At 39.1% G+C, this 15740-nt stretch overlaps 1 protein-coding gene across 1 annotated transcript; it reads right to left on the bottom strand.

Annotated features, from left to right (window-relative positions):
- Positions 1-975: 975 nt before the first annotated feature.
- Positions 976-1826, bottom strand: K441DRAFT_699991 (uncharacterized protein; the record flags this gene model as incomplete). The annotated part of the gene is made up of 2 exons (XM_067653212.1): positions 976-1647; positions 1794-1826. The coding sequence occupies 2 exons, from the start codon at positions 1824-1826 to the stop codon at positions 1150-1152; spliced, it is 531 nt and encodes a 176-aa protein (XP_067498782.1). The 3' UTR covers positions 976-1149.
- Positions 1827-15740: the final 13914 nt, after the last annotated feature.

Genomic DNA, 15740 nt, shown 5'->3' on the forward strand with positions numbered 1-15740 from the left:
TAAAGCCTCGCCTTGGCGAAGAGCACGATTGAATTGTTGAATGGATAATCGTCGGGATTTGTAACCCGGATCAGTCGCCACAAGGTAGCGATTGAGAGCGGGAGTTCCACATTGACGAGTGTTATCCGCCGATTCTCCTCCTGCTAGAGGTGCCTGGGGGTTAGACATATTGCAGCCGAGTACTACAACTGGGGCCAAGTCTGCGACTAAAACGCTGAGATTTCAAGCTTTTGGGACCTACAAACTCAACTTTTGAAATGGAGACGGAAATTGAATAAGTATAGAATGCAGATGGGTGCTGATGGTCTTATATGTCGGACGACAGAGGGCTGAACTGATGAAAAGAGGGGAGCGATGAAGACGTACCGTGTACACAGCGGCCAGCACGCAAAGAATTACAACATTAGCCGAAATCCCTCTATGCGTGATAATATTGCCCAATGATGGAAATGGTGAGAGATTCGAAAGCTCTTGGAAGATGCCACGCTGAGCTATCCCTATGTAAAACACTTTTCCCAAGGTTCAGCCTTAGCTGAGATTCTAATATTGCCCAATGATGGAAATGATGAGGGATTTGAAAGTTCTTGGAAGACGCCACGCCGAGCTATCCCTATGTAAAACACACTTCCCAAGGTTCAGCCTTAGCTGAGATTCTGAATGCTAAGGCCAGCCAAGCCGCTAAAAAATGCCATTAGGATTTAGGGTAGTGAATAGGGAGACTCGTATGCTTGCTTGTTTGAAAAGTGTATTTGAAGCGGCTGAAACAACTTGCAAGTAGGCTTTATCAAACCTCCCGATTACAATCTTCAATCCACGCCGTGATGACTGGAACAAGAGCTGGAACCAAACTGCTTTCAAACCGAAGTTTCTACGTTACAATAGGAGATGGAGGTCTTTGAGTAGAGAATAGATCTCATTTCAACTACATATGAAAAAGGAAAAGAAGGCCTGAGTTAGATTGAGGCAGCATCTAGGCCGCCGAAGCCACTACAGAAGAAGAAAGGGAATTATCCAGGCCCTGACGGGAAGAAATCAAGGAAATAAAGGAGAGCCATCCATACACGCCATCCGTTATCGAAAAGAAGAAAAGAAATCAGAGATGCAGGGGGATCTACTTCAAAAGCAAACCGAGAGAAACCAGTAGAAACCTTAGGATTGCTCATCTTCAGAGTTACGAACCACAGGAGGACCGTGACGACCGCTACCCGAAGCCCGAGAAGATGGACGAGAAGCAGGGCGAGCAGCTTCTGACTCGGAGGAGGAACGGGACCGAAGGCCAAAAGTAGGAGGGCTACCGCCAGTACCAGTAGAAAGGACTCCACTCACCCCAGAACCAGAACGAGGTCTATCAGCGGGTGCAGAGCCGGTTTGAGAAGATCGAGAAGCCGAACGCTGGTGAGCGTGAGTGAGAACTGCACGAGCCAGGCTCGGAGAAGCCGGAGGATAGGCAATAGGAGATTTGGGAGGGATCTCTTCGAAGCCCATCCTACCAAGTCCAACTCCTGGAAATATGTCGGCCGCATAGACGATCGTGTGACTTTCACCAATGGCGAGAAAATACTTTCGCTTGACATGGAACGGCGAATACGACGGGAAGCCGAAGTCAAGGACGCCGTTGTATTTGGCATCGACAAACTCGTACCAGGTCTACTGATATTTCGAGCCAACACAGCGTCTAACCTGTCTGATGAAGCATATATTAATAAAATTTGGCCTGCAATCGAAGATGCAAACAGCCTCGCCGAAGGCTTCGCTCAAATCAACAGGGAAATGATTGCTATCTTGCCACCAACTGTATATGTCCCAATGACTGCTAAATCTTCCATCATGTGAGCACAGATACAAAGATTTGTCATCCGTCATCGAAGAGATATATTCCGGGATGGAGAATAATAACGAAGGTAACTTAGAGCTTAAAATACCGGAGCTGGAGCAATGGATCATTTCAACATTTAGTGATCGCCCTGGTATACCGATCCAAAACCGCGAAAGCGGTTTTGACGCATCCGGAGTGGACAGTTTAAAAGCCATGCAGATGCGAGGTTTGATCATTAACACTTGAACCTGTGTAACGTAAGTGATGGGGTTATGAAGGTGTCCCTAGTTATGAAGGTTTTGAACACCAAAATACCCGAGAATACCGATTTGGTGGCAAATAACCAGTAAAACCCATTTAAAATCATCGCATTATTATTAAGGAGCCTTAAAGCCATAAATATATATAATGAAGTCTATATTAAGTCAATTTTTGGTATTTTAGAGCTTAATATCCCGCTTAATATCCCACTTAATTGGTCGCTAAGGGTCACTAATTGACTTAATATCCTCATCTGAGGACTCTTCGTCGCTTAAATTGCTCCCATTATTATCCTCTTGCTCTTACTAAGTGTCTACTAAAGTAGCTTCTTCTACTACCTTCTTGGCGGCTTCCTAAAGTTGCTAAATAAAAGCAGTAATAGTAGCGGCGGCAGTAGAGGACTCCTCCGCCCACTTCTAGAGCTCTTCTATAGTTAACTGTTTTAATATTATATAATTGGCTGCTATCTAAGCCGCTAATTAAGCTTCTTTGGTCTTCTTTCTGCAAGCTATATTAGCGGCAGTAAGAGAGCTTTATTACGCCTTTTTGGCCACTTTTCCTACTTCTCCTGCCTCCCGTTGGTGTTCTTTAGCTAGCTTTTTTACATCCGTAGCTTTCTTCCTAGCCTCTTTTTTGGCCTTAACTTGTTTCCTAGTAAGCGTTACAGCTGCTTAACGATCTTTTTTAAGCTGTTTTTTGGTAAGCTTAGTATGCTCTTTAGCCTTACCGGCGGCCTGCTTAGTGTTAGCGACTTAGTCAATCGAGGCACAAGCACGGCAAGAGGGACGCGCAAGCCTATACGATTGGTAGTCTATAAACGAGGATCTAAAGCTAGAGAAAGGAAAGGAGAAGAAGAGCAGCGCTGGTCGAAGTAGGGTTCTTTTTATGCGGTCTTCTAGTCACGTGACCGCGAAGTTCTGCGAAGTTCTGCTAACCAAGTTCTGCCAAGTTCTGCCAGTGCCGTAATATTACCCCCCCCTCCGTAAAAGCCTGCCCTTAGGCTTTGTAGTCCGTATTATGCTTATAGGGCGTTCTTATCTTTATGTTCTTCCGGTAGCTTATTGTCTTCGCTATACCAGCACTCTATTTACTTGTTTAGGTACTTTAGGGGTCCTGGTTTATTAGGGTAGCGGTTATAGAATTCTTAAAGCTTATAGGGACTGCTAATAAAGTTCTATATAGGGTACCAGGTAGGATCTAGGTTATAGCCTTTCCAACTAACGCGGTACTTTAGCGTTTTCCTTACTAGTTTATAGGCTAGTACTTCTTTAATTTCCTATTTATTGTCGCTATTAACTTAAATTAGTAGGGGAGGTTCGTTCTTTTATCTAGGCAATGGGTTATTTATAGCTTTCCGTAGCTTATCTGGCGAGAAAATAGGGTAAACCTTAATTAAATCCGGGAGCTTTACTTTGTATAAGTTACCTATCTTCTTAAGGACCTTATACGGTCCCGCTATTTAATAGTCTAGCTTATAGCTAGGCCGTTCCGTCTTCTAGTTCTTTATTATAACCCAAACTATATCGCCTACAGTAAAGTCGGGTTTACGCCTATACTTATTTGCCTACTATTCTATTAATTTCTAAGCCTTTTCTAGATTTATACGGGCTACCGTCTAGGCTTCCTCTAAGCGCTTGGCGTACTGCTAGGCTTCTTTATAAAATAGTTTCTTATATACGGTCCGTAGTCCTTCTAGTCTATCCCAGTTAAAGCTTATTTAGAGTAAATACCCTATTTCTAGTTAGATAGGTATAAATCCTATAGAGTTATAGGGTAGGGTTGCCTGGGCGTAGTCTATTAGGGGTAATAGTTTACCCTAGTTATCCTAGAAGTAGTTAATAAAAGGCTAGAGTCTCTAATCTAAATATTAATTTATAATCTCTGTCTAGCCGTTTATTTAGGGGTAGTATACTATAGAGAGCTTTAGCCTAATACCTAGGATCCGGGTAAACTCGTTTTAGAAGGCTAATATAAATTACGGGCCGTAATTGGATATAATAGTATCTAGTAGTCCGTAAATGCGGTAGACGTAGTAGATATATAGTTAGGCCGCCTCCTTAGTATTAATATTCTTATAACAGGGAATTAAGAACGAGCGCTTGCTAAAGTGGTTAACTAGAATTATAACCATATTATATCTGTCGCAGTTTATTAGTAGCTTATAGAAGTCTATAGAGATATACTGCTAGGGGCGGTTGGGTATTAGGAGAGGTTTTAATAGTCCTAGGGTCTTATCTTGTAGAATTATAGATCTATAGTAGCTGTTGCAGTTCCGTATATAACGGTCAATATTTATAATTATTCTAGGCTGGTAGTAGCGGTTACCAATAATCTTACGGGTCTTATTTTTTTTAGGGTAGGCTGTAGAGACCTAGGTATAAGCTTCGGCAATAAGCCAAGTCTATAAGTTTTATTCCTTAGCTACTACTAGCTGTTCCTAGTACTTAAGTAGTCCGTTTTTAAGGGACTATAGGCTGGCAACGTTCTTTGCCTTTTTACGGTATTTCTATAAAGAGGGGGTTATTTAGTTAGCCTGTAGTAGTTTATTAATAAGGTTAAGTTTAGAGGAGTTAATAGAATATATCTCGGCGCCTAAGGAGTCTGTGCTTAGTTCTGCCCGTATTTAGGGGTTAAGGTGTTTTAGTTATAGTAGCGTTTAGGTCTATAGTAAGATCTTTATAGCTATCTAGTTATTTAGGTCTTACTTACGCCTTATAAAAGCGTCCGCATAGTTTATAGCGCCTAGTCTATATATAATTAAGAAGTTAAACTAAAATAGGGTATCCGCCTAGCGTGCCTACTGGGCTGTAAGGGCCTTGGTTATTATAAAGTATTTTAGGGCCTTATAATTTAAAACTACCTTAATCGGCTTAGGGGTCCCCTCTAGCTATATACGCCAGTGCTAAAAGCTAGAGATAATAGCTAGCATTTCTTTATTATAGATATGGTAATTTAGCTCGGTATTTATTATAGTCTTTAAATAGTATATAATAGGGTGCTACTCTTTATCCGGTTGCTTCTGGGAAAAAATACTAGCTATCGCGCCGTTTAAGGTATTAGTTTTTAGTATTAAGGGCCGTTCCGGGTTAAAATGGGCAAGTAGGGGAGCTAATACTAGCCGTTTCTTAAGCTTATTAAAGGCCTGCCTGTAACGGCGCTATCGCACGTTACCTGCCAAATTCTGCCATATTCTGCCAACCTGCGATTAGCCCGCCTAAAGCTAGCGCCTTAGCGGCTTACCCTATATATTTATTTACATCGGTCCTAGCAACCCCTTTTCCTTCTCTTTAGCTTAGTATCTTGGTAATATAGCATTCGTTTAAGCTTCGGTTTAGAGGCATTTGTTTAAGCCGTGACATTATACTAAGCTCTCCCTATATTACCTGGGAAGGCCTTAATAATATCCCACCCCAAAGAAACTTCGTCTGCAACAACGTATTAATGCGCTATACTCAGACACTAAAACAACTCTACATTGCCTGGGAAGGCCTGGATAATATCCCACCTTATAAGCCAGACAGGACTGGACCTGTACCCCCAGAATCAAAACTAAAGCATATAATACCAACGAACCTTAGGAAGCTAACGATGGCACCTAAAGCAAGCTTATCTAAGAGAGTTACCTCTACTTAAGAGGAACCTAAGATCCAATTAGGATTAGAAATTAAAGATAATAATAATATCGTAGACATACGCGAGCAGATTCGCGCCCTTGCAGCCAGCCAGGAAGCCGATTATCTTAAAGCGAGAAATATACAAGAGACCCTATAAGAGATCCTAGAAAGCTTTGCGGCCCTATAAAATAGCCCAACTTCCTCTTCTTAAAGCCCTAGCCAACCTATTCACTCTACTAAATGCGATATACTAGGGAGTACGGATATAATAACGAAGTAATTAAAGTCCGTTAAGCTCCCTAACCCCCTACTACTATCTAACGGGATAGACCCTACCTTTAAGAATTAGAGGATTTAAGTATAAGGAAAGCTCCGCGTTAATTATAACTATTTCCTTTCTAAAGAAGCTAAAATGCTCTACCTCTTTAGTTAAACCACTGGGGACGCCTAACGGCACCTTTAAGCCAAGTTTAAGGACGACTCCCCTGTCCGATTTATATCTATTAATAAGATAATACAGCACCTAGCGGCTATCTATATTAACCCAAATAAAGTACGGGATACCTATTATAACTATAATTACCTAATAATAAAACCAAACTAACCCTTTACCAAATTTTAGACTTAATTCCTATACCTTATAGGAGAAGGCCAGGTTCCCCTTAAGAACTACCAATTAGACCTATATAATAAGCTAACAATCCAGCTATAAGAAAAGATTGCTATAACCTTAAATAACCTACTAACCTATAAAAGACTTGCAGCTTGTTACCTATTATTAGACTTAGAACTAAAGCGGATTGACGCCCGCCCTAATCAGCAAAAGCGACTCCATAACAATTAGAACTCGCTAGCTATACCTATAGGAGCTGGAGCAGAAAGATAAGTTATAACTGCTCTTATACTAAAGGCGGTTATAACTACGCACTAGCAAGCCTTACCCGACCAGCTACGTACTACGCCATTAACTAGTATTCGCCGTAATACTCCAATCAACCCTACCTTAGCTACGTACTTTAACTGCGATAAGTAAGGTTACTTTACCTCGTCCTACCCGGAGCTAAAGGATATAGGCAATATTAAGGAAATAGAGGAAGGAAAAACGTCCGATAAGTTAGGAAAAGAAGAACCCTAGGGAAAGACTCCCCCCTAGGGTACCCTATTAATCTCAAAGAGATTAATCTTAGTTAGTTAATAGGTGGAAAGCATTTTATAGTTCTATATATAGTATTTTAAAATAGATATAGAGTTAATATAACCGCCCTTATTAACATTAGAGCAAATAGCTTCGCCTTTATAAATACTACCTATATAAATAATGTTACTAAGTTTCTAAATACAGAAGCCATCTAACTAGAGAAGCCTATCTAGGTAAAGGGCTATAATAGCCAAGCCAGTCAGCCCGTTACCCACGTCTTAAAGTTGTATATCGCTCTTAACGGATAACGCTAATACGGTATCTCCTTTTACATCCTAGACCTAGGGTCCTATAATATAATCCTTAGACAAAAATAGATATCCTATTTTAATATTTGGTTAAATATATAAAAAAGACGGTTTATTTAGCCGGAGGATAGACTAAGGTTGCCCTCCTTTATTAGGGAGATCTAAACCGACCGCAAGACACTAGCCGTAAGGGCTAACCCTACCTACTAGCAGGATATCCAGGCCCGTAACCTAGCCTTTACCNAAAAGGACGCCCGCCGTAAAGCTAGAAAGAACTCCGTACCAACAAAGATACTCTCCTAAAGCGCTATATTTAAAGAGGACTCTATATACAGAAGCGGGATAGATAATAACATAGATAACGTCCAAATCGCATAGATCTAACTATTATAGAAAAGAACGTATTAACAGGATATAAGGGATAACCTCTAAAAGATGCAACAGGAGCTAAAAGGAGTAACAATAACGCCAGTACCCCGGAAGTCCCTAAAGTCATATACGCCCCTATTATTAGTTAACCCCCCTACTATAGACATTGCCACAATTAGCGCTATAGCGTTCCACTTTAATATATACTAGAAGGACAATAAGGTCTTTACAACAAGCCTATATAAGATTAACTAAATTATTAATAATAGAGAGGAAAGGCCAAATAAGGAAACTAATAAGGAACTAGTTAAACGCCTCCTTTTTACCATTTATATAGGCTACAAGGATGCATTTTTAAAGGCGGCCTTAGACAAGTTACCCCCCTACCAAACATACAATTATAAGATTCAATTAAAGGCCCATAACTCGCTAGGCTATAGCCCCCTCTACTATTAATTAACGGATAAGCTAAAAGCAATAAAGTAGTACTTAATTAACAACCTAGATAAAGGGTTTATCAAGCCAAGTTAAGCCCCTTTTACTTCCCCTATCCTATTCATAAAAAAGCCTAATAGAGGCCTTTATTTTTATATTAACTATTAAAAGCTAAACGCTATTACTTAAAAGGACCAGTATCCTATTCCTTTAATTAATAAGACCCTTACACATCTAAGCTAGGTAAAGATCTTTACTAAACTTAATATCCGCTAAGCTTTCCACCGAATTAGGATAGACCCTACATCTAAAGATTTAACAACGTTCTATACCCGCTATAGTTCCTATAAATACAAAGTTCTTCCTTTTAAACTAATAAACGGACCGGCTACGTACCAAAGATATATAAATGACATTCTTTTTAATTACCTTAACGAATTCTATATAGTATACCTAGACAATATTCTTATATACTCAGACGACAAACTTAAGCATTAAGTTTATATTAAGAAGGTCCTAGAGAGACTATGGAACGCGGGCTTATAAGTCGATATTAAGAAATATGAGTTTAGGGTAAAACGTACAAAATACCTCGGGTTTATTATAACTATAGAAGGAATTAAGGTCAACCCTAAAAAGGTAGAGGCAATCCGTAACTAGAAGCCCCCTTATATAGTAAAAGGAATCTAGTCCTTCCTTAGTTTTTATAATTTCTACTACCGGTTTATCCGTAACTATAGAATTATAGCAAAACCTCTTATATAACTAACTAAGAAGGATACGCCTTTTATCTTTAATAATAGCTGCATAGAGGCCTTTAAAGAGGTAAAGAATCGGCTTATCTCTTCCCTAATCCTTTATTACTATAACCCGGACCTTAAATTAATGCTAGAAACAGACGCCTCTAATAGGATCGTAGTGGGAATCCTATCACAGTTATATCTAGACGGCGAATAGTACCCTATAGCTTTCTTTTTAAAGATAATAGACCTAGCTAAATATAACTATAAAGTATATAACAAAGAAATGCTAGCTATTATTTAATTACTCTCCTAATGGCGCGCAGAGCTTAAAGGTATAAACTCCCGGATTAAGATATATATAGATTATAAAGCCCTAGAGTACTTTATAACTATAAAGCAGCTTATAGGGCGATAAGCCCAGTAGGCTAAAATACTCTCCCAATTCTTCTTTACGATTATATATTATTCTAGCAAGTAAAACTCTAAGGCTGATGCCCTAACTTAAAGAAAACAAGATATAGGACCCTAGGATAAGCTAAAGACCCAATATTGGACGCGTGCCCTCCTCTATCCAGAACAGCTCGACCCGCGGATCCTTAAGGAGCTAAACTCCTAGTAAAACGAGCTAGCACTAATAGAGGAGTCCTTAGATAAGCTAATAGGGCTAATTAACTACCTCCTAACTATAAACCGCACGGCTAATGCTTTAAAGGCCCTCCGCAAACAAACCGTAAAAAGAGACCCCGATTTTAAGACGGAAGAAGGATTACTCCTATACTAGGAGCGGCTTGTAGTCCCTAATATTAACAATTTATAGACCGAACTAATCCGCGAAGCTTATTACTAAGTCTTTACGGCATACCCTAGCAAGAACAAGACCCGTAAAATTATTAACTACCGCTACTACTAGCCGAGAATGGTTGCGGATATTAATCGATATATACGGAACTATAAAGACTACTAAAGAGCTATAATCCCACAGGATAAGACCCCAGGACTACTTAAGCCACTCCTAATACTAGAGCGCCTTTAGCAGCATATCTTTATAGACTTCTATAAACTACCTAGGGACCGTAACGGATACGATATAGTTATAGTTATAGTTAACCGCTTTAGTAAACGCCCGTTCTCAATTCTATATTATAAGAATATTAATACCAAAAAGGCAGCCCGGCTATATATCTATTACGTCTACTAAATCTACGGACCACTAGATACTATTATATCCGATTACGGGCTACAGTTTATATCGGCCTTTTGGAATAAGTTTACCTAAATCCTAGGCATTAAGCTAAAGCTTTCTATAGCTTATTACCCCTAGACAAACGGTTAAATAGAGATTGTAAATTAGTACCTAGACTAGAGGCTTAGGCCCTTCGTTAACTATTTCCAGAATAACTAGTCTAAACTACTACTCTTAATGGACTACGCGCAAGTAACCCTACCCCATAACTCTACAGGGTTTGCCCCGATTTAGCTAGAAATAAGATACTTACCCCATATAAGCTTTAACTGGAAAAGGCTAGAAGAACCCTAGACTATACAAGAGAAGCTATTCTATACTAAGGCCCAACAGTACACCAAACGATTAGAGGAGGCCTAGACGGTAGCCCGCAAGAACCTGGAAAAAGCTTAGAGGTTAATGGAACAGCAGGCGAACAAACACCGTTGAGAGCCCGATTTTGCCCCTGGCGATATGGTTTGGGTTATAATAAGGAATTGGAGGACCGAACAACCTAGCCGTAAGCTGGACTACCAGATAGCAGGACCGTATAAGGTTCTTAAGAAGATAGGTAACTTATATAAGATAAAGCTCCTAGACTTAATTAGGGTTCACCCTATTTTCTCACTAGATAAGTTACGGAAAGCTATAAATAACCTATTGCCTAGACAAAAGAACGAGCCTCCCCTACTAGTTTAAGTAAACGGTGATAACGAATAGGAGGTTAACAAAATACTGGCCTGTAAGATAGTACGGGGAGCGCTAAAATACCGTNTCTAATANAAGGGCTACNATNCTNACCTAACCTGGTACCCTATNTNGAACTTTATAGGCTGCCCCTAAAAGCTTAAAGAATTCTATAACTAATACCCTAATGCGCCTGGACCCCTAAAGTACCTAGACAAATAAATAGAATACTAGCATAATAAAAACGATAAGTTACCAGAAGAATATAGGGACAAAAACGCCCCAAAGCCCTAATATAGCTATCTGCCAAATTCTGCCATATTCTGCCGTTTTCTGCCAGTACTATAAAATTTCAGATATCCAGGAACTTCGACCGCCGGTTAAAGTTGTCTAATTGGTTAGATCCGTGCCAAGACTTTTAGCGGCTACTCTTTCTAGCCTAGTGCTTCCACTTAGCCCACAATCGCCCTTTATACTTAGTCAGGACGGACTCGTATCCCCTTTTATCTCCTCATCTTATATTTTTATAATCCTACGTTTATAAGCCTAGTGCTACCCTATTTTTTCTAACTAAGCCTAAGGGCAGGCTTTCTTTCAAAGAGGGGGGTGATGTAACGGCGCTATCGCACATTACCTGCCAAATTCTGCTATATTCTACCGACCTGCGATTGGCCCGCCTAAAGCTAGCGCCTTAGCGGCTCACCCTATATATTTGTTTATATCGGTCCTAGCGACCCCTTTTCCTTCTCTTTAGCTTAGTATCTTAGTAATATAGCATTCGTTCAAGCTTCGGTTTAGAGGCATTTGTTTGAGCCGTGACACTGCCTATATATAGCGTTAAAGTAAAAGGGCTAGTCTTTTCTAGTAAGACGGTTAAGAGGCCAGGCGATCCTGCTGTAGTTCTTAATAAAGCGTTAGTAGAAGTTATAAAACCCTAAAAAGGATTATACCCCCTTTACGGTCCGTAGGGGTGCCTACTAGTTAATTACGGCCGTTTTCTCTAGGTCGGTTTTAATTCCATTTATACTAATAATAAAACCTAGGTACTTTATACGCTTAATACTAAACTCTAACTTCTTAATATTAACCTAGAGGCTAGCCTTGCGGAGCCGTTATAGGACTTTATAGATATGCTCCTTATATTCTAGCTCATTCTTAAAGTAAATTATAATATTATCTAAATAGGCCGTATAGAAATCGTTAAGGTAGTTAAAAAGTATATCGTTTATATACCGCTAGTACGTAGCTAGTCCATTAATTAGTCTAAAAGGGAGCACTTTATATTTATACGTTCCGTAATAGGTCTAAAACATAATAAGATCTTTAGACCTAGGGTTTATCCTAATTTAGTAAAAGGCCTAGTGGATATTAAGCTTTATAAAGACCTTAGCTCTACTTATTTAGGCTAAAGTCTTATTAAGTAGGGGTAGTGGATAGCGATCCTTACGGGTTATATTGTTTAGCTTATAGTAGTTAATATAGAAGTGAAGTCCTCTATTTAGCTTTTTAATAAAGAAAATAGGCGAGGTAAAAGGGGCTTAGCTAGGCTTAATAAAGCCCTTATTTAGGTTATTAATAAAATACTACTTTATGGCCTGCAATTTAGTAATAAACTGCTTATAAAGGGGGCTAAAGCTAAGGGTATTTTCTTTGCCCTGCTTAATCTTAATCTTATAGTTATACGGTTAGTAAGGTGGAAGTATATTAGACGTTACTTTAGAGAATATATCCTTAAATTTCTAGTATTAATAGGGCAGCTTTTATTCTACTAGTTCCTTATCTATAAGCTCGCTTTCTTATCCGCTAAGCTTATTTCCCTTTTCCTTAATTATTTAATTAATTTCGTATAAGCTTATTATAAAGGTAATAGTATTAGGCTAAACCAAGTTCTGGTAAAATCCTATAGCACTAATATAGCAGACATTAACTAGTGGGAGGTCCGCTAGTTTCCTTATAGCCGTTTTCTGGACCGTATTTTACGGTCTAGGGTTTATAATCTTTCTTAGCTCCTATTCTATCTTCTATAGGTTATCCCTCTAATCTATTAGTTTAGTATAACGTCCGACGTCCCTTACTGTTCTTTATAGCTGTATAGGGCCTAAGCTCTCTATAGGGGGCTTTTTTAGGTCACTACTAACTTCCTAGGTCTTTAATACGGGTGGCGTAATATAGGTAGTCTGGGGGCGACGTAGTATATAAATCCATTGCGAATTAAGCTGTATATCTTTCTTAAAGGCCTAGTCCCTACGCATAGCATTGGCCTAGTAAATAGTATTAATCTAGGGCCGTATAAAGTTTTCCATTGTAATGCTGATTTCTTTTATAAAGAAAGGGGTTGTTATACTGCCTTTGTCTGTCGACACGGAGGTAAATCCGTAAGATAGTTGTAATAGGTAGTCCTATCCGCCTATTATACCCATAGATAGGAATTAGTTTGGGCAGTTTTTCGATAGGTATATTTAGAAAGTTAGCTAGCTTTATAGCATACTAGGTGTCTATTAAGGCGAAGGCATTTACTCTAAAGTCAGCTAAAGTAGAGGTTAAAACTTAGTATCTATTGCGGAATAAAGTATAAGGGATAGTATAGCTTCTTTTACTAACTAGCCGACCCAGATTAATATCTAATATGTTAATCCCTTTTAACCCTAAAGAGGAGTCTTCCTCTAGGGTTCCTCTTTTTCTAACTCCGCACTATCCTCCTAGATTAATAGAACCTCGTCTACTTTCGCGTTTATTAGGCAATCCTTTATATAGTAACCTTTCTGTCCGCAAGAGAAGTAAGCTCCTTAATTACTAAAGGCCTATATACGGGGGTTACTGTATATAGGCCGAGTATTCGCCGGACCTATAGTAGGGCTAGCCGTACGGCTAGCTGCTAAATTGGCGGTAGGCTATATAGGTAGTACTACGGGGGTTGCTAATTGTGCTAGGGCATTGCGGGCCGTTCTTGTATTACTTATAGTCTAATTTAAAGGGTTTCTGGCTTTATACCGTTCGGCACATACCTTAATTTAGCAGAGGCCTTAGTTAATAGCCAAGTACTAGTCTATAAGTTCCTTTAGCGTCTATATAGTAGTAAAAACTAGCAGTACGGCTCGCTGCAGGTCTAGGGTAAGCTTATTAAATAGGTCTAGCATTAGATCTTCCTAGGGAATTTAAGCCTAGCTAGCTAGGTGCAGAAAGCGGGTCTAAAAGGCCGAGAAGGTCTCTGTCGTTTTTATATTTAGGCTTTTATAATTAAGTTAGGTGTTCTATACTTTAAAGGGGTCCTTATAAATAGAAGACAGGTAGACAATTATCTCTTCTTTAGAGAGGAAGGGCTTTACCAAGTCCTATACGTACCGCGGACGTAGGTACGTCTATATATCCCCACTAGTACAGCCAAAGACGTAGGCCATTTTAGCCTAAGTAGTAGGGAAGTAGTCTGTATTGACTTTAAGCTTATCCTGTAATTAAAGCTTCTAATTATTAAATATAGGGTTAGTTCCGTCTGTAAGCAATAGGGGGTCCGCGACCTTTATGGACTATAATAATGCTAATACTATACGTTAGGCTAGAGCCTTAAAGACTATAGCAAGTCTCTAGGTGTCTAATAATTCCTTACTAAGCGTAGGGGGTTCTCTAGCTTTAAGCAGCTCTTAAAGTCGTTTAATTTCGGCATTAGCTGCTATAAGCTCTACTTAGGAGTTTAAGTTAGTTGCTGTTTTACTATTGGAGGTATTTAAGGGTCCTACGGCTGCTTTGCCGGCTACTATATTTCTTAGCATCGTGGTACAGTTATTAGGGTAACCTTTAGTAGGATTCTATAGGGGTTCTAGTCTATACGTATTCTATAGGTCTTATTATTCTTTTCTATTCTTCTAGTTTTAGTAATATTCTTTAGGTCTAATTCTGTGTTCTATTCTAATTTATAGTCCGTAGATATATTTAAGTTCCTTCTTAAAAAGAAAGGGTAGTTAAGCTTTAGATAATGTTAGCGACTTAGTTAATTAAGGTATAAGCACGGTAAGAGGGACGCGTAAGCCTATACGATTAGTAGTCTATAAACGAGGATCTAAAGCTAGAGAAAGAAAAGGAGAAGAAGAGTAGCGCTGGTCGAAGTAGGGTTCTTTTTATGCGGTCTTCTAGTCACGTGACTGCGAAGTTCTACGAAGTTCTACCAACTAAGTTCTGCCAAGTTCTGCCAGTGCCGTAACACTTAGTAGTAGTAAGCTCCCTTACTGCTTCTAAAGTAAGAACTGATTTGGTAGAGAGCACGTTCTATTTATATTTTTTTTAGCCTTTCGCTCCTTAGTATGTTGCCAAAGATTATTATTTTCTACTTATATAAGCTCTAAGCCTTCCTCTAAGGATTGTAGGTATTGCATTAATATTAAAATAACTACCTTTATTACCTTTAGCGACGTTTCTAGATAAAGGATCGTGCGCGTATACTAGGCTTAAGTGTACTCGCTATTAAATAGTAGAGGATATATAGGGGAGGATAAGACCGTTGTGTACTTAAGGGTAGGTGGAGGTGTAGATGGCCGTATAGAGGAAGGTTATATAGAGCAATAATTAAGAGCTTAATTTGGGTTAAGGGAGAGAAGGCCTACTGCTTTAAAGGCGCTCCTAATTAACTCCCTAGTATAAATTTGCGGCCGAATCTTACTAAGTATTTATAGAAAATAGTCTCTATTAATACTAGTAATACTATAAGCTGTATATTTATTAACTTTAAATAAATATAGTTGCTTAAGAACTGAAAATATAACTAAATCTAGTGGCTATAAGAGGTATATCGAATATAGCGGTAGGTAAATTGGTATAATTTTTTTTGATTAGTAGAACTTAATAAACTTAATATTAATATGGCTACTGTGGCCGTCTATAATTAAGAGTTAATAGCCGTTATATTTACTGTTAGTTCTATCTTTTACTGCCCTCTCCTATACCTTAGTCTGTTAGGTATAGTGCTTAAAGTGCTTTAGCTACTATATACTAAGCTCTTAATTTAACTATCTATATAATTACAGCAGGCCGTTAAAAACGGACTCTGCACCTGTACGTGGTGACGGCTACGAACCTAGGTCTTTGAAGTTCAGACTTAGAGCCAACGCAGAGACATTGTATAGCGTGCGATAGGACCTAGTGGTCGTGGTTGTGAG

Source organism: Cenococcum geophilum, assembly GCF_001692895.1.
Source record: "Cenococcum geophilum 1.58 unplaced genomic scaffold K441scaffold_58, whole genome shotgun sequence".
NCBI classification, from domain to species: Eukaryota; Fungi; Ascomycota; class Dothideomycetes; order Gloniales; family Gloniaceae; genus Cenococcum; species Cenococcum geophilum.